This window comes from Rhinolophus sinicus, chromosome 14, assembly GCF_057876585.1.
Source record: "Rhinolophus sinicus isolate RSI-liver-muscle chromosome 14, RSI-T2T, whole genome shotgun sequence".
Classification (NCBI taxonomy): Eukaryota; Metazoa; Chordata; class Mammalia; order Chiroptera; family Rhinolophidae; genus Rhinolophus; species Rhinolophus sinicus.
Window position 1 is genome coordinate 138,739,305 of NC_142514.1, and position 18,216 is coordinate 138,757,520.

General features: G+C 51.0%; 1 protein-coding gene across 1 annotated transcript; it reads right to left on the reverse strand.

Moving 5' to 3' along the window:
• MOGAT2 (monoacylglycerol O-acyltransferase 2) lies at positions 1–16,412 on the reverse strand. The gene is made up of 6 exons (XM_019726485.3): positions 16,282–16,412; positions 11,790–11,968; positions 3,699–3,903; positions 3,179–3,353; positions 2,329–2,528; positions 1–953 (listed from the first exon to the last, which is right to left on the reverse strand). Exons 1-6 carry the CDS (start codon positions 16,370–16,372, stop codon positions 799–801), a joined length of 1,005 nt encoding a protein of 334 aa, XP_019582044.2. The 5' UTR covers positions 16,373–16,412; the 3' UTR covers positions 1–798.
• Between the last annotated feature and the right edge of the window lie 1,804 nt (positions 16,413–18,216).

The window sequence follows — 18,216 nt, forward strand, 5'->3', positions numbered from 1 at the left end:
GAAGGTTAAAATACAATTTATTAAAGTGACATTTATGGAGCCCTCCTTTTTGTGAAAAGGTCAGAGCTAAAGTTATAAAGGACGAGCACGAGGTACCTCGTGGAGCTCTCAGCCTATGTCATGTAGGAGCTGAGACTCAGAGGTCATCTTCGTCAGTCAGGGAAACAGGCTCAGAGGGTGAAAAGGCCCGCAGTCAAACAGCCAGTGACAGAGCCATTCTCCTTCCACCTTCTGGCTGCCACTCCATAGCTCAGAGGACCTCAACACTCCAAGTTGCCTAGGTGAGGGCAGGGGCTTCATGGCTAACCTTCCTCTCCAGCTCGGGGAGGGAGGCGCTGGGACAGCCAGGGCACAGGATGAGGGAACTGGTGGGAGAAGGGGCTGGAGCTGCTGGCTCCGTTTATGCTGTCACGTCACTCAAGGTAGAGGAAGAAAAACCTGGTCATTGGTTGCAGATCTCTTTTCTCTGCCCATTGAATGACATTACAACAGAGGACAGAGACCGCAGAAATCATTCTCTTCCAGCCCTCTCCCCTTTCACAGATGAGCAGATCGAGGAGAAGGGGATCACAGGAGAGGAGAGGTTTTGCAGCAAGACTGCAAATCACCAATGCCAGAGTCTGGTCTCCCCTCCTACATTGCCAGCTGTGATTTGGGGTTGGATTTGCAGAGTCTGGGCAGGCTCCGGAGGCATGTTCAACAGAAGCCTCCAGGAAACCTTCTCAGATCACAGCACATCCTGTTGTGCTCCTAATGTCAGGGCTGCCTTTTGGGGGATGCCCTCCTCTGGGAAGGTGCTCAGCAGAACTCCAAGTGTCGGTCCGCAGGGACATTGTACTTGAGCTTGTGGGCTTCGAAGAGGTCGCACAGCTCCTTGATGTAGTGCTGGTGCAGTTTGTCCACCTCCTCCTGTGAGGGATTCTGTATCTTCTGCACCCTGATGGGCTTCCCCACTGCAAGACACAGAGGTAGAGGTGACCCAGAGCAGGGCCAGGGCTCACTCCCATGGTCATCTCTGCAGGAAACTGCTCTTACTGCCATCCCTTTCAACCCTATTTCACGTGATGGATTTTGAGATGTTAGCACAACTCCAAGATTCAGCTGGCACCATCAGTTGGCATTGCCACATGCCGGGAGTTGTGCTACATGCTTTACATGCTCCTTTAATCCTCATAACAGTCCTCTGGGGATAGAACCTGTTATTATTGCCATTGACAGGTGAGGCATGAGGCTTAGAGAGGTTAAATACGTTGTTCAAAGTCCCCTAGCCGGGAAGAATCAGTACCAGGTTTTAAACCCTGGGGATGGGCTCTTAACCTCCAGGCCACACTGTAGTTCTGGGAGTCCAAGCTGCCACAATCAGAAGTGCCTGTATGTCTAGGACGAGGCAGGCCTGCAGCGCAAGTAGCTCTTCTTCCCCCTTCTCCCTCTGGGCTGGCCTGCAGTGCCCCCTTCATTCTAGGGAGGAGTCAGCAAGGCCCTAACTAACCTCCCTCTGGTTCTGCCTGGCTGAGGAGGCAGCTCTCCTGCCTTCTCCTCTTGGGAATAGCTCTGGAGGCAGCAGCAGCAGCATTAACATTCATGGAAATATTGCCACACGACACAGGGAAGGCCATGGTGTACAGGGTTCACCAAATCTGTGCTCAACTAATAAACAGGTAGGTTGGAGATGAATGGCCCTCTCTCTGCAGGCTTTGTCAGAGGAACCTAGTTGGAACCCAAGAAGAAAGCAAACGAGCAGCTGAAAAGACGGTGTTGTCCATGTACTAAAGCTAATGCCCACTGTTTACAGGAAAATCCCTCCAGGCCTATTGATTGCTACTTTACACACCGTTCTAACAGACTTGGCATGCCCTTTCCTTGTACCACCTTCTCCAATACGCCTTATGCGACCCTCTCATAATAAAAAATCCAATAGATCCTGATTCAAACCTCAACTTTGTTACTCAAAGGCAGTGTGATTTTTTTTTTTTTTTTTTTAGAAGTTATTCAACTTCTCTGAGCCTCCGTTGCACATCAATGAAATAGGGTTAATAGTCCCTACCTGGAAGGTTGTTGTTAGGATAAACTGAGATGCTGCATGTCAGGGTACCAGGTACACAGCAGATGCTCAGTAATCAGGAGTGACCACTGTTCTTCGTGCCTCTGTTACAGTTCTCGTCCCAGATTGTCTCATATTGGTGTTATCTGCTTGTATCTATTCCCCAGTCTAGAAGGTGAGCTCCGTGAGGGCATGGATGTGTCTGGCCCATCCCATGCCCCTGGCAGCTTACGGCCCAGGCCCCTTTCCCTGTAGCCTACCCACTCCCAGCCTGGGTCTTGGCTCACCCACAGTGGTGATGGGTCTGCGGTAGGGTAAGAGACCAAAGTTGTACTGGAAGATGCCACGGCCGTGGAAGAGTGGGAGGGAGATACCCATGATCTTCTGCAGCCGGTTCTGGATCGAGCGCAACCAGGAGCCAGGAGAGTTCTCCACTTGGTCATATAGATCATTCTCCCCAAAGGAGAAAATTGGTACCAGATCTACCCTGGAGGGATACAAAGGAGAGAAGGCATGTGGGAGGCCCCCGAAGAAGGCCCCAGCTGGTCACCTAGCTTCCTGCGGCAACCCAGTGATCAGGAATTGGAGCCGAGGACAGAGCCTTGGGCTGGAAATAGGAGGCCTGGGTTGTCTCCCAGACCTGCCATATCCTTGCTTTCTGACCTTGGGCGGGTCCCAGCCCTGCTCAGGGCCACGACCTCCTAGTTGTTCCATGACAGGTAGACCAGAATGCTTCTGAGAGTCCTTCCAGATAGCAAACATCTGCCAACTTGGTAGAAAAATCTCTCCTGCCCCAGCTAACTCGTATTCTTCAAAGATGCTTTGAGATATGAGGACAGCTCTGCACTATGTCCCAAACGCCATTATCCAAGATACCACAGGTCTCAGATCTAGTGATAGCTCTGGGCAATGTGTCCCTTCCCACCTAGTCCCTCTGATCACCAAGTCTGCCTTCCAGAATCTTCTCTGGGTATGTGGGCGCGAGGCAGTATATTGATCAACAAAATATCATCGGCATTATGAGGAGACTGAGAATCTCCCTGCCAAGAGAGAATCTCCACTAGTCTCTGCTGTCTTCCCGCCAAAATATGACCCTTGCCAATCTCCAGCTGAATCCAGAGCCCTTTTCCCAGATACCCGTGCATCAGGGCGAGCCTGACGAAGCCCTTGCGGTTCCGCAGCAACAGCTTGTAGGCTCCAGGCCGGGCATTCAGTGCCTCCTGAGCACCCCCTACAATGACGCCCAGCAGGTTGCCACCTTCTTTCCTGCTCAGAATGTGAGCAGCACTCTCTTTGTCTGAGGTGACCAGCCCTGAGGAAAGAAGAAGGTGGTCAGGTATGGGGTGAGGGGCAGGGACTATGGGGGTGGATGTGGCCCCCGCAAGAGATCACCAAAAGTGCCCACAGAGATCTGGGCACCCTAATCCACCCACGCCAGCTGGGAGGTCCCTGAGGACTAGGACTGAGTCCCTTCCCTCTTCCTCACCCCCTCATTGTCCCACTCGGTGCTTTGGGAAGTGCTTCCTTGGGTCTAGCCTTCTTTTTTCACTGTACATGCTCTCAGAAGGAGCACAGAACTGTTGGTAGCCCTCCCTAAGCCCCTCCTCCCATGCCTGCCTCCTCGTCTTCCTGGGCTACCCAGCTGGGGAAGACTCACCCCCTGACATGATGTAATCCCTGAAGAAGGGGGCCCGGAACCACACGGTGAGCATCATCAGGTAGGGGCGGATGCCGGGGAAGATCTCAGGGAAGCCGGTGCTCTCGGTGCACAGGTTGAGAAAGGCTCCGGCGGCCAGAACCCCATGGGGGTGGAAGCCGGCCAGGTAGTTCCGGGAGGGGTCAAGCTCAGCAGTCTTGACCAGCTGCAGGGACAGCAACCTGATGAGTCAGAGCTGGACCCGCATGCCCACTCTGGCTCTGCCACTCTCCAATGTGACCGTGGGCGAGTCACTCCCCCTCTCTGAGCCTCAGGTTCTCATGAAGATGGAGGTATGGTGTGTGACTGCACTTGGTGATACCGTGGGCCTCCACTGGCTCAGACTCACTGATGGCTTGGACAAATCACTTCCCTCTCAAGCTCTTCATCTGTAAAATGGGGACATTTGGCCTTGTCCCATCTACCTCCCAGGCCTGCTGAGAAGCTCGGGTCTGAGGGTAGCCTGGAATTACCAACACTACATGACAGGATATATTAATAATTTGAAGGCATCAAAGGGCCACAAGGGGGTACTGCCATGCTGGAAGAGCCCTATTCTGCAAAACTCAATACGTATAAGAAAAATGGGCACTTACGCCAAAGAGTAAGTATTTGCAAGGTATATCGAGAGTGGATTCCTGTTAGATTGAAAGAGCATGCAGACCAGGAGGCTGGCTCTAGTCTATTTACCCCTCTGAACAACGCAAGTGTCTCATCTGTGGCTCTCTGCAACCCCCACGCCAGACTTTCATTGCCCTTTGCACACTCTCTTTCCCCAGGCATGGGCAGCTTTGCTGGCACAGCAGCTTGCCTGGGTCTGGTCAAGCCTTCAGCATGGAGGGTGTAGCAGGGACCACCAGACCCTGTAGATCGAGTGGGAGAGGAGAGCCATTTGTCTTTAGCAGTTTCCAGGTGAAGTGGGATGAGAGGATGCGCCAGGAACTGAGTTAACAAATGCTGCTCTCTGCCGGTTACTGGACAGGCTGCAGTGTGACTGAGTCTGCGAAGATGATTGCCGTGGGCAGTGATTGCAGGTGTTTGGAAGACCCATTCCCTCCCCACCCTTTACAGTGCACTGCATTCTGGGAGCCACAGCTGGCAGAGTTCGAAGGCCCCTGAGGCCCCAGGCCTCTGGCAGGAGGCTCTCCCTGATAGGGCTACTCAGGCCCTGCGATTTGCACTCCTGGACCAAGGAGGGGTGGGGAGGCAGCAGCAGCCCTTTATATCCTGGCTCAGCTTTTCAAGGGTTAAAGTGCATCCTGTCATCAAACTGAAACTTTCAGCAGATGACTCCCTAAAGAGTCTTGTCATTGCCTTGGGGGACCCAGAATCCTGGCTACCCATCCTCAGAGAAGCCTGGAGGGACCTGGGGGACAGCAATGGGGATCTGAGCCTGTCTGTCTCATCCAGCTTCTCCTGTCCTTGACCTGGACTTGGTCTCTGCAGCCCCTCCCCCATACCCCCTAGGATGCCCTCCGGTTAACCATTGATCCTTTGTAGAAAGGCTGCAGCGACCATTGCCAAACCACTTCCACTCATGCAGTGGGGATTTAGTCCATGTGAAAATAAAGATGGAGGGATAACATAACCAGAGATTTCTCACCACCGAATTGGGAAAAGTGCTTCCTCAGGAACCCATCTGTTGTTATTTCTTTAGAAAACATACCTGGCTCCTTGCACTGAAGCACTTGCTTATAAATTCTCTTTCAGAGCTAGTGGGAAGGTAATTTTGTACAACCTCTGAAAGGCAATTTGACAATATCTATTACAAACAAAATATGTAACTGACCTCCAGGCCCTTGCCCACTCCGTGCCTCAGTTTCCCCTTTGTACCACAGGACAGTGATAACACCTCCCTGGCAGGGTTGCTACTGGTTCTAAGTGAGGTAAACATAGAGTAGGGAGGTTTGTAAAGTGCTGTGTTCTCTGCCTTGCTCCCTCAGTTCTCTTAGTGGAGAGGAGTGTGACTAAGCAAAGATGGATGTCTATGGAAAGCCCTCTCTGGGTACAGGTCCCAGCAGGTGGCCCCAGGGAGTGGCAGCTAGGGAAGGGGATGGCCAGATGGCTGGGCTCTAGAGGTTGCTATTTTTTCATACGCCATCAAATTCACCTTTTAAAGTATGCAATTCAGTGATTTTAGTATATTTCAAAGTCATGCAACCATCACCAGTCTAATTCTAGAGCATTTTCAACAACAGCAAAAGAAACCCATACCTATTAGCAGTCACTCTTCTTTCCTCTAGCCCTATTTTCTGTCTTTGTGGACTTGTCTGTTCTAGACATTTCATATAAATGGAATCATACAAAATGTAGCCTTTTTTCTCTGTCTTCCTTTACTTCACAGAATGTTTTCAAGGTTCATCTGTGTTGAAGCATATACTGGTATTTTGTTCCTTTTTATGAGCGAATAGTATTCCATTGTATGGATAGACTACATTTGGTCTATTTAATGGCCTTTGACCATTATAGATAATGTGGTCATGAAAACTTGTGTGTAAGTCTGTGCGAACATGTTTTCAGTTTTCCCAGGGGCATTGCTATTTTGAACCCCAAGACCCTTGCCTAGAAGACCACGACCTCGCACAGGCTCTCCAGGGGAGGACATCTGCAGCTTGGGTGGCAGGGGGGCAGTAAGGGGCTGTGGCTCTACCACTCTGCCCAGTCTCATCTCTCGACAAATTGCTTTGAACCCCCTCACACCCCTGGGGCAACCCAAATGCCTCAAGAGCCCACTGTCCACACAAAGCACCCACACCACTAGCCTGTTTAACCATGGCCCTAGGGAGGCTGGATGCAGCGTGGGAGCCCCCGTTGGATAGTGGAGCAAACTGAGATTCAGAGGGGTAAGTGGCCTACCCATAGCCACACAGAGGACCCAAGTCAGAGCTCCGTTGTCTCCTGCAGAGAGCACCAGACAGAGCCAGGAAGCCTTTGCTCCAGACCAGGAGAGATAGCTGGAGACTCAGGACTATCTCAGGGGCCTTCTCCTTTTTGGTCAAACTTGGAAGTCCAGGGCACTCAGGTGTCCACTCCAGGAGAAGGCAGTTCCTGCATCAGCAGCCTGGCCCTGGAGAAACTATTCCTGGCCTATTAACCTAACTTGATACTCAGCAGGTTAAAAATGCAGGGCAAGCAGGGTCTGATTCAAAAGGTCTAGTTCTGGCTTTAGGCATCCAATCTGTGACAAATTTCCCAGGAGATTCCTATACATATCAAAGTTTGAGAATCACCACTCTGAACCAAAGGAGTTCCCTTCCAGGTTCAGGTAGTTGGTCCTGTGTGTGTGTGTGTGTGTGTGTGTGTGTGTGTGTGTGTGTGTATGTGTGAGTGTGAGTGTAGGGACTGGCGTCCTGCCCTGTCTCTTCCTATCAGGACCAATGGAAGGAAGGGCTTGGATATTCTCCCTGGCCCTGGCAGTGAGTCAGCGTGGCTCAAGTCGGGCTTCGTCCTCCCTCGGCTTCTTCATTGATAAGATCACAGCCATCCCGGTCCTCACCCTTCCATAGCCATTCACTCAGTAACACACACTCATTGGCAACTACAGACCTCTTCCCTCAATTCTAAGAGGCACCTTTGTTTCACATCTTAACACTTTGTTATCAAGATACACTGACAATTCTAATTGGAAGAATTTTTTTCTTAGCGGTACCTAAAATACTGGTATGTTTTACCCCTGAGGATATCTGAGAGTTGAAGAAGTACAGCATGTACCAGGCGCTGAGAGCTGGGAAGAGCGCCTGAGGTGGGGAAGTCTCAGCACCTCCTGTGTGCTAGGCACCTGCTACACCAATGCACTTCGCCCTCTGTTAGCCCTGCAAGAAAAGTACTGGTGCCAATGCCCCCATTTTACAGATGAGGAAACTGAGACACAAGGTTAATTAGCTTGCTCTAGGTCACATAGCTAGTAAGGTGGCAGAGGCAGGATTTCAACACGGGCAACCATATGTGTGACTAGTAAGCTCGGCCACCTTGGAGGAGTCCCCAGGTGAAAGATCGTGGGGGTTAACATGGTGAAGGTGTACACTTCAAGTAAGGGCACCAGCGCAAGTGACACAGCTCATGCCTAGAGAACTGGGATGGCAACAGGGGAAGGAGAGGCAGGTACGGAATGAGCAGGGACCCAGAGTACCGGGGTCTGCAGACTGCGGCAGAAATTAGATTTCACCCTGGGTGCGATGGGAGTCACTGCTGGGTTTTAACATTTTATGAGGATTATTGTGGCCACTGAGTGGAGGATGGACGATGGGGAGCGTTGGCTGACGCGGAGCCCACATGAGGAGATGACCAGGGCCAGGACTTAGGTTGTTGGGAAGAGAAGGACCAGAGGCAGAGGAGTCTGAGCGACAGACTCCAGGCTCTAGAGCAGCAGAGTTCAACTAGGGCTAGTGGTCCCCCCACTGCTCCCACACAGGGTACGTTTGGTCATGTTTGCAGACATTTTTGGTTGTCACATTTGGTAGAGGGGAGTGTTACTGGCATCTAGTGAGTAGAGGCCAGGGAAGAAGTCAGAATCTCCCCCCCCCCACACACACACACACACGACTCATTCGGCCCAAAATGTCAATGGTGCCCAGAAAGCCTCCTGGAGGGCTACCTGGCCAGAAAAGGTAATGGCAGCAAGGGCAGTGGCAGCCACCGGGAATGGAGGCCCCCCAGTCCCTGCAGGGCAGCCCGAGGGCTGAGGGGCCAACTGTGCTCTGTGCCAGGTCCCCATACCCATGGCAGAGGAAGGACTCCTGGGAGGGTCGCAGGAGACAGGCCCCAGCTCCCTGTGCAGGAAGACTTTGTCATGGTCAGAGCCTGCCCACAAAGAAAGAAGCCATCACAAGGAAGTGATCCGAGGGCTGTGGAAGCTAGAGCTCTGTCCTGGGTGGGCGGCTGACCACCTGAGTCCCTCTGACTTAAGAGACTTCAGTGCTGGAAGGTGACCAGGCTGGGAGGTGGGGCACGAAGTCCCGAGTGATGCGTGCAGGCTGTGGAGGAACTAAGGGCTAATCCTAGTATGGGGGAGTGGCAGGGGGTGTCCTGCACGGCAGCATTTTCTGACACCGGGTCACAGGCCTGGCCACAGCACCCCATCCCTCCTTAGCCTTGGCCTGTATAGACAGTGTTTGCTCAAATGATGATGAAATCTTCACAGCTCCCTGGCTGGTCTTCAGCATGAGGTGGACACAGGTTCTCCTACGTGAAGCATTGCCTGGTTCTCCACCATTAGCTTATTAGGAAGTCTATAGGGTGAGTTTAGAAAACTCCAGGGCCCAGAAACAGTTTCCTAGTTATGCTTGAAATTCCACCTCTAGATGCTAGTTCATAAAATCACAGTAAGAATTGATAGGAGCTCAGAAATCCACACGCATTTGACGGAGGAATGCAGAAGCCTGTGAAGGCAGGGGAGCTCCGGCAGAGCTGGGACTCCCCACCAGGACTCCCGACCTCCTGCCCACCCCAAGGTCCCTGCAGGGCCTTTTGGAAGAGTTGGAGGGTCTCCTGGGAGCCTATGGGGAAGGGAATCTGCAGGCCACAGCCCCACCCCGCAGGCGTCCAGCCTAGGACAAGCCGTCCAAAGTGTGTATCATCTCGCCCTCTGCTGGCCTGTCCTCTGCAGATAGTGACGCAACAGGCCTGCAGGGGGCACCCATTCTGAAATACTGTACTGTGCATGTAGAATTTCTGCAAGTCACGTCGTGTCCCATTAGCGTGAATAGTGCGGAGACTGAGCAACTCAGCTGGAGGGCTGCCTGGCTGGGGAGGATGAGGAAGGGCAGGGGTGGGGTCAGCAAAGAGCCACCTCAGTATCAGTTTTCAGCCAGACCGGCAACTCGCAGCAGCTCTAGGTAGAGAGCCAGATGCTGTCCTTTGCAGGCCCTTGCATGACCAAAAGGCAGTCCCCTGGATAACTTCAGGTGAAGAGTCCCCGTTCTGTGGAATGGCTGTCAGGGGCCTCCATCACCTTATCTCTGAAAACCTCTGCAGCCTTATCCCCACGTATACATTCTACTTTAGTCTCACTGAACATCGGGCTTATTGCTCGGAAGCCATGCTGTGGCCAGCTTCTGGGCCTGTGCTTATGCACTTCCCTTTCTTTCCCTGGTCAATTCAGGCATCAGCTCACAGTGGGAGGTGAGACCACAGAGCCAGAATCCACAAAGCCCTCCTGGATGCCAGAATCTGCTTACAGTTTCTTTCTCTTGGAAGCTGACCTGGTCACACACTCCCAGGCTACAGGCCACTCTTTCCCATGGAAACTCTACCTTCCTGGCACAGGAGAGGAAACCCTGGCTTGAGCAAAGGGGAGAGATGGAAGGGAATTCAGAATCTCAAACTGAGAGGTCCTGGGTGGGACCTCTACCCACGACAAACCCAAGGCTGCTTTCAGGACCCAGCAAGTCCTGCTTGACTTTGCTGACAAGTTGCTGGGAGGATACACTGCTGAGGAAGCAGATGGAGGGGGTGAGGAAGACCACCCCCCACCTGGGCCCGTTAGGTTACCTCAGCACTGCCCACTCACTCTGCCTTTCAACATCTATCACCCCTCATGAGCTGGAAAGTCTCTGCCAGTCAACTTTCTGCTTTCTGCCCAGTCACTGCCCTGCTGCCCTGCCCTGCCTGTCCCTCCCTTGCCCTTTGCGCAGGAGGCCCTGTTCATTGGGGTGCTGGACGCTCCTGCCCCCCAGTTGCTGCCCAGCCTTTGCTAGCCCTTGCTGAGTCCCAGGACTACCAGAAGGGAGCAAGGCAGGAGCCCGCCTCTGCTGCTGAGTGCCTATGACTCAGGGGAGTTATTTAATCTCTGTGAACCTGTTTCCTCCACCCCCTCCCCATTTACCAGCGGGGAACCTAACTCCCAGAGGGGCAGGAAGAGGTGGAGCTTCCAGATGGAGTGGGAGAAGCCATGCAGGTGTGAAGATCAGAGCAGCAGGGCCCTGGGCTATCAGAGCCCTCCCCACACCCGAATCCATGCTCCAGTCTCCCTGCCGTCCCCACTGGCTCAGTAAAATAATTCTAGTTACTAGCTTACCGAGAACCTACAAAGTACTTTACCCGCTGTCTCATTGAATCCACACAATACGGTGATGTGAGTGGCATCATGTCTACTTTACGTATGGGAAAACTGAGGCTCAGAGAGACTGTGTAACTCACCCAAGGTCACACAGCTGGTATGTGTCAGAACTGGTAATAGAACCTAGTCTATCTAGCTCAAGGCCACATTCCATACCTCTTTTTCCCTCCTGTTTCCAGAGGAGGGCTAACTGTTCCTGCCTGGCACCTCTCTGTGTCCCCCTGCCTTCCCCATCCAATCCCATCTGGCCAATAAACCCTCCCTGCCCAGCTGCTTCCATCTAGGATTTAGTCTGTCTGGAGTTCAGTAAAGGAACGGAATTACCTATTGACTCAAATCGGTCTGCTTCACTCAGGACTGATCTTTGGGTCCAATGAGCATGAGGTGCCCTGAGTCACAGAGTCACAGATTCAAAGGTACTCAGACTAGGAGGGACACATGGGGAAACTGAGGTTCAGAATGGGGCAAGGACTTGCCCAAGGACACATAACATACCAGAGTTAGGGGCAGGAGAGAACCTGAGAACCAGTTCAGGGCACTCTCTCCTGCCCCTTTACCCATAGTTAATGCACAGACTTTAAAACCAGTGAAAGAACTTGTTGTGTGACCTTGGTCATACCTTTGTCCCTCTCTGGCTGTCAGTCTCCTCATCTGACGAAATGTAGAGCTAGATGGTCTCTTAGGACCTTGAATTTATCTTCACCCCCAAACCTGGACTGCTGAGGGGTTTACACCTGTAAGATACACATGTGTACCACACTATACGTCCCACAGAGCGCCTTCAAATCCTGTGCATTCATCAATTCCCCACATCCCTGAAGATGGGAAACCATGGCCAGAGAGGAGCTGGACTCTTCCGTATGCCACACAGTGGAGGTAGCCCTGGCTTCTGCCTCCCAGTCCAGTTCGTCTCACTGCATATACGGCCGCACTCTCCCCATAGAGACGTGGGGCATTGTGGCCCTGGTCACACCCCAGCCAGCCTTGATACTCACCGAGATGGGGAAATAGTCCTTCATGTACTTCCAGACGACACTGCGTCTTAGGACCTGGATGCGCCTGCCCCCCTGCTGTGGCGTGTCCCAGTCCAGGTACCACCAGGTTGCGTACAGCACACTGACTAACCAGAACCTTGTGAACATGAGGCCTATGAAGACCGCAATGCAGATCTGGGCTGGGGAGGGAAACAGGAGCTGTCAGTGGTCAGAGGTGTGAGAGGAAGGAGCTGAGACTGCCCGCACTGAATGTCCCCGTAAGCCCAGCACTAGCAGCAACGTCCTGCCCATCTGCCCATCGCTCAGCCCCAGAAAGAAGACATCAGCTTCCCGCGCCTTCAAGGGGGAGGGAACGCAGCCAGCCCAATGTCACACCAGGAGCATGGATTTGAACGTAGGTAGGCCTAACGCCAAAACTCGTTTTCTCCCACTGCATCAGGCAGCCTTTTTCATTCTGGTCTTCCCCTCTCACCTCCTTCTCTCCAGTAAAGTACAGTTGACCCTTGAACAGCACAGCTTTGAAATGCACTGGCCCATATGTATGTGGATTTTTTTTTCCCCACAAAAATTACATCGAGCACTGTAAATGTATTTTCTCTTTCTTATGATTTTCTTAATAACATTTTCTTTTCTCTAGCTTACTTTATTGTAAGAATACAGTATATCATACATATAAGACACAAAATATGTGTTAATTGCCTGTTTATGTCTTAAGGTTTCTGGTCAACAGTAAAACTATCAGCAATTAAGTTTTGGGAGAGTCAAAAATCATAATGAATTTTTGACTGTGCAAAGGGAAAGGGGTCAGTCAGTGCCCCAAATCCCCACACTGTTCAACGGTCAACTGTAGTCTGCACTCATCAGGTACTCAATAAATGCCTGGTGGACAACTGCTGTATTAACTGTTTCTAGTTTCCATCTTTTGGGACCTGATAGATAAAGGAGACACTCTTTCTGCCCAGCCCTCTGTCTGTCCACCCTCTGTCCCATCTTGCCAAAGATAAATCTGGCCAGGTCCCCCCACTAATGAAAGCCCATGGCTTTCCCATAACTTCCAGGCACAGCCCTCGCAGCTCAGCCTGGCAGTCAAGCTCCCCTTGCTTTAGCCTCACCTCCCCCACATACACACCCACTGCCTCGGCCACACTGAACTGTTCAATGTTCCTACAGCTCACTGAGCTTTCAATCTCTTAGCTTGTGTTCATGCTGTTTTCTCTGCTTGCAGTGCTCTTTCCTGATGAAGGGAAGAGGTCCCCACTTCCCTTCAACATTGTACCAGAGGTCCTGGCCAGTGCTACGTGACAAGAAAAACAAACGGACAGCATCAAAACTAGAAAGGAGGAAGCAAACTGTCTCTACCCACAAACACACGATTTAATACATAGACTAGCCTAAGGAATTTATAGAGCAGCTACCAGAAGTTACATGAATTCTGCAAGGTCATAGGACCTTGGAAAAGAACAGTTGCACATACATGGTTGCCCGTGCATAGAGGATGGAAGGACCTAGCAGATCTGGAGGAAAGAGACAGGATACCAGGGGACAAGGATGGCAGGGAGACTGACTTAAATTCTTAAATTTTATTTATTTATTTTTCACATTTAAAAAGTTTGATGTGAAAAAAAAATAAAATAAAGTACCCCAGCGAGGGCTCTTGCCCCTTGGGCAAATTAAAAATCTGTGTGGATGACTCCCGCTTTAAGGAAACCAGTTCTAGGGAGTAAAACGAATAGTTAATAGTGGCTACCTAAAAAGTAGTTTACTTTTCTGATACACGCGTTTTGTTTGAAGGTTTTACAAGAGAATGTATTAGGTTAGGAAAAAACCCACACAGGGCACTTGCACTTGACCCGAAAGACCTCTCCCTACCCTACCAGCCCCCTCACCCTGGATTCACCCTTTAATTCCTGTTAGCAGGCAAAACCCAGCCTGTAGGTCATGTAGAAAGGGGGATACTTTCTTTCTCAATCCTCACAATTCTGAGAAGGAAAAATGTTAAACCCCACTCTACGAAGATCCACAGAGGGTGTGCAAATTAGCTAAGGTCACACAGCAAGATGTGACCTGGGATTCAATTCTATTATTTTGGCTACATTGTGCTCTCATTTATTCATTCAACAAATATTGGTCAACTCCAACTCTTTTAGGAGCTTCTATGCAGCTGAGAACAAGACAAACTACTGTTTGAATGGAGCTTACCTTCGTGAGTGTGTGAGTTACAGAGAGGAGAGGAAACAATAAACACGTAATACATTGGGAAAGCATTTGGCTCTGGGCCCTGAGTCCTGGGTAACAAGTCCTAGTTTACGTCTCCAGCTACTTCTTTGCCACTCCCAAAGTGCCTCGTCTAACTCTAACGTGAACCAGCTGTTCAATTAATGTGCAGAGTCTTTACCCCTCTACTAGAATCCCTTACTCTCCTGCCAGGCTTTAAATCCTGCCCTGTGGACCCCATCTCCTAAACATCTTTCGAAAGGGGCCATTTCTCTTTATGCACTTCCGGCTTCCCTAGATCAGGGTTGGCAATCTTTTACTTAAAGGGTCAGATTATAACTATTTTAGACTTTGCAGCCCAAGAGGCAACCTGGAGGATATTACATAGGCACATTACCACTTAAAATATAAAACCATTCTTACCTCATGGACTGTGCAAATACAAAAGCAATCAGTAGGCTGGATTTGGCCCATGGGCCATCATCTGGCAATCCCTGATCTAAATCGTGACTGCTCCCTGCCATAGCTCGATTCCCCCACAGCCCAAACACACCTCGACTATAGCTACAGGGACCTTTAACACACAGATTGGATCTTATCACTCCCCTACCTCCTAGGGCTCTCCTTTGGCCCCGGGATAAGGGATAAGGTAAAAACCTCCTACTCCTGGCACCAGTGGGCCCAGATCTCATTTCTCTGCTGCCCTCCCTCTAGTTTTCCTAGCCTAGGATGACTTTGAACTCTGTGTTGTTCCTGACATTGCCCAGCTCCCGTGCCACAGGTCTGCAGAGCTGGGGTGGGCACGGCCAGTCAGACACACTTCTGCTCACAAAGTGAGGTCCTTCATTCCCTGTGATTCATAGGCCACAGCCTACCCGGCTCGGGCTCCTGGTGCCCTTTGTCCAGGAGCCAGCATTGCAGCCTGCCCTGGGTATAGCCCTCCCTTCCTATGCTTCCTCTGCAGCCTCCTAGCCCACACCTCCTGCTATGCCCTTTGCCCTCTCTCCTCCCTCTGCCTCCTTCCCTCTCTTCCTTTGGCAGTAGGAGGAGCTCAGGTCTCCTGATCTACGACCTTGGGCATTGAAGGCTCTTAGATTCTCTGCTCATCTGTGTGATGGAGATCACCAGGGATATTTAAACTATTTAACAAGCCTCAGGATGGAGACACAGATCAACATAAGGGATGCTAGGCGCGAGGTACTGAAGAGCCTGCTTTGCTGGCGGTGAAACCTTTAGCTGTAAGGTTGTTGAGGGGAGGTTCTGAGACAGCACCTGGTATGGGTGTGTGTGTGTGATCGCTATTGACCAACCTGTACAGAGTACGTCCACATTTTAACACCAGGATAGTGGCATCTGTGTCCAGCCTGAACACCAGCCCTGCAGGGAGCGATTCCTATCCGGTCTGGACAGCAGACGAAAGGAGGAATCCACATACTCTTAGTCACTCCCTCCTCCCAATCCTCAGGCCTGAGACCTCCCCGAAAATGTTCCCTTCAGCACAGCTGGAGTGGGGGCAAGTGTGGCCTCCCGGCCACAATCGATGTGTTCACTCTGGGGGAGGGGAAAGGAAGGGGACCCTCCTGTGTGATCCCAGCCCAGCGGCCAGGACAGGGCAGAGTAAGGACACCTCTTCATTTCATCCCACAACAGCCCTCTGAGGTAGATATTGTTATTCCCATTCTGCAAGTGATGAAATAGAGGCCTGGACAGGTCAGGCATGGATCCATCAAGGTCACACAGCTGGTCAGTTGCCCAGCTGGAGTCTGACCCAGGTTTGCCGGGTATGTTGCTCACTTCCCAGTCTACTTTCAGCCTGCACCTTTTCTCCCCATCCTGTTCTTTCCCTGTTTCCCCTCTTTCCCTGCTCCCTACCTCCTCACCGATCTCCTCAGTTTTCTCCTCTCCGAAAGGAAGGACGGGAATCCATCCATCCATCCATCCATCCATCCCCTCTGAACAGCCTGAGGAGTCAGGAAATTTTCCACAATTGTCTTGATCCTTCCCCACACCACAGGGTGCCTAAGGCAGGGGCTCTGTCCCAGGACTAAGGTGGGACACACAGCCCAGGAAAGCTAGGTAACCTGCGCAAAGGCAAAGGTGGCGACTTCTACCCCACTCTACCCCCACACTGACCACAACCTTCACAGGTCTCTGGCCAGGGGCTCTGAGCCCTACAAAACCCCCTTAGGACCATTGTCTTTCCACCATCAATGCGTTGTGTGCACCTAGAGTAGCAGGTGCCCACGGTCTTCCCGTACCCCAGTCCAGCCCGCCTTACCCAGGGCCAAGAAGGAGAAGACCCACTGCAGGACCGCGAGGGTCTGCAGCCTGCGCTTCCATGGCAACGAGAATGGAGCAAACTCCACCATGCTTGTTCTTCTGCCGGCTCTGGAGGCTTCTCTCAGCACTGCTGCGGTCAGAGATAGCTACTGATTTTTTGCTGCTGGCAGAGGTTGTGTAAGCATTTGTGGGTGGAGGAAGAGGGTGCCCTGCCCAGCCCAGCCCAGTCCCAAGGCCTCCGTGCCCCGACCCTGGACCTGTTTCCTAGGAGAAACCTTTGATTCCACTTGCCCTGCGTCCACCTAAAGGAAGGTGGAAGAGAAGGAAGTCTACAGCCCTTGTCCAGGGCTGTTGCCTTTTCTGGCAATGCCTTATCTGTAGGATTCCCTTTCTCTGATCAGATCTTGCCCTTCGCTTAGCACCAGGTGAAGCCCCAAGTATAACACAATCCTGTCCTTTTCTCACATACCCAATGACCTGGCTCCAGTCATTGTTTCCTCTCTTTCCTGCCATGTCTATTGCTCTCCCTCCACAAATATGCAGTAACACTCCGTTGGCCCCACCAGCTCCTCCACCTTTTGCCCCATTTCACAGCCAAACTCTTAGAAGAGCTGTCTGCCTTTCACGCCTTCATCTCCCATTCTGCCCTCCGCAACTCCAGACCTGATGACACTATTCCACGGCACTGCCCTTGACAAGTTCACCAATGGCCTCCATGGTGCTAAATCCAGTGGTCAATTCTCAGATCTCATCTTGACCTATCAGCAGCCTTACACACGATTGATCACGCCCTCCTCCTTGAAACTACTTGACCTGTGGACACCACATTCTCCTGGTTTCCTTCCTACCTCTCTCGCTGTTCCTTGGTCTCTTTTATGGCTCTTATCCTTTACCAGACTAAATGTTTGAGTGCCCTCCTGCCCTCCTAGTCCTTGCAACTTCTCTCTTCTCTCCACGTTTACTCCCTCGGAGATCTCATCCAGGCTCATGGGTCTGCATTCTACTTACACAGTGAAGACTTCTAAATTCGTATCTCTCGATCTGACTTCCCCTTGGGGCTCCAGATCTGAATATCTAGGTGACTACTTAACATCCTCACTTGAAAGTCTGCTTGGCACCGCCATCATATTGTGTCTAAAACTGATCTTGATTTCCATTTCCTTGCTCACGCTTGCCTTTCCTCTGCTCTTTGGCTTCTCAGTAAAGATTAACTCCATTGACCTGGTTCCTCCAGCCAAAACCTAGAGTCACACTAGACTCTTTCTCTCCCTCTTCATCCACATCTATCAGTCGGTTCTCCTAAATCTCTCCTTTTAAATGTATACTTTGAATTGAGCTATATCAAACGTACAGTGAAATGCACAAATCCTAAGGGTACAGAGTAATGCATTTTCACAATTCAACACATTCATATAACTACCACTCTTACCAACAAATAGAAGATGACTGCCACCCCTGTGTCCTCACCAGTCACTCCTCTGTTCCTGTATGTCACCACCACCCTCAGCTCTGCTTTGGAACTTTATAAAAAAGTGAAGTTTCTACTAGGTGCTCTGTTGGAACTGGCTTCTTTGGCTCAAGATTATATTTTTGAGTCATCCAAATGGTGCGTATTTGTAGTACCTTTGTTTTCATTGCCATATGGATTTCATCGTGTGAATGTGCCACGGTTTATCCATTTTACTGCTGAGAGGCATTTGGGTTGTTGCCTGTTTCTGGCTATTCTGAGTTGTGCTGCTATGAGCATTTTTTCCCTCCTTTTTATTGAGAAACAATTGTCATACACCACTGAATAGGCTTAAGATGTACAGCATGATGACTTGACTTACAGATATTGTGAAGTGATTTCTACAACAGGTTTAGTTAATATCCACCATCTCATGGAGATAACCATAAAAAGAAAAGAGAAAAATTCTCCTTGTGATGAGAACGC

What these genes read in the sequence shown, in the direction of transcription:
- MOGAT2 (XM_019726485.3), bottom strand. Translation starts at nt 16,372, where the DNA reads ATGGTGGAGTTTGCTCCATTCTCGTTGCCATGGAAGCGCAGGCTGCAG. An exon ending in GGATTACATCATGTCAGGGG is followed by an intron (nt 3,354 to 3,698) that starts GTGAGTCTTCCC and finishes TTCTTTCCTCAG; the next exon opens with GGCTGGTCACCTCAGACAAA. An exon ending in AGGCTCGCCCTGATGCACGG is followed by an intron (nt 2,529 to 3,178) that starts GTATCTGGGAAA and finishes GTATCCCTCCAG; the next exon opens with GGTAGATCTGGTACCAATTT.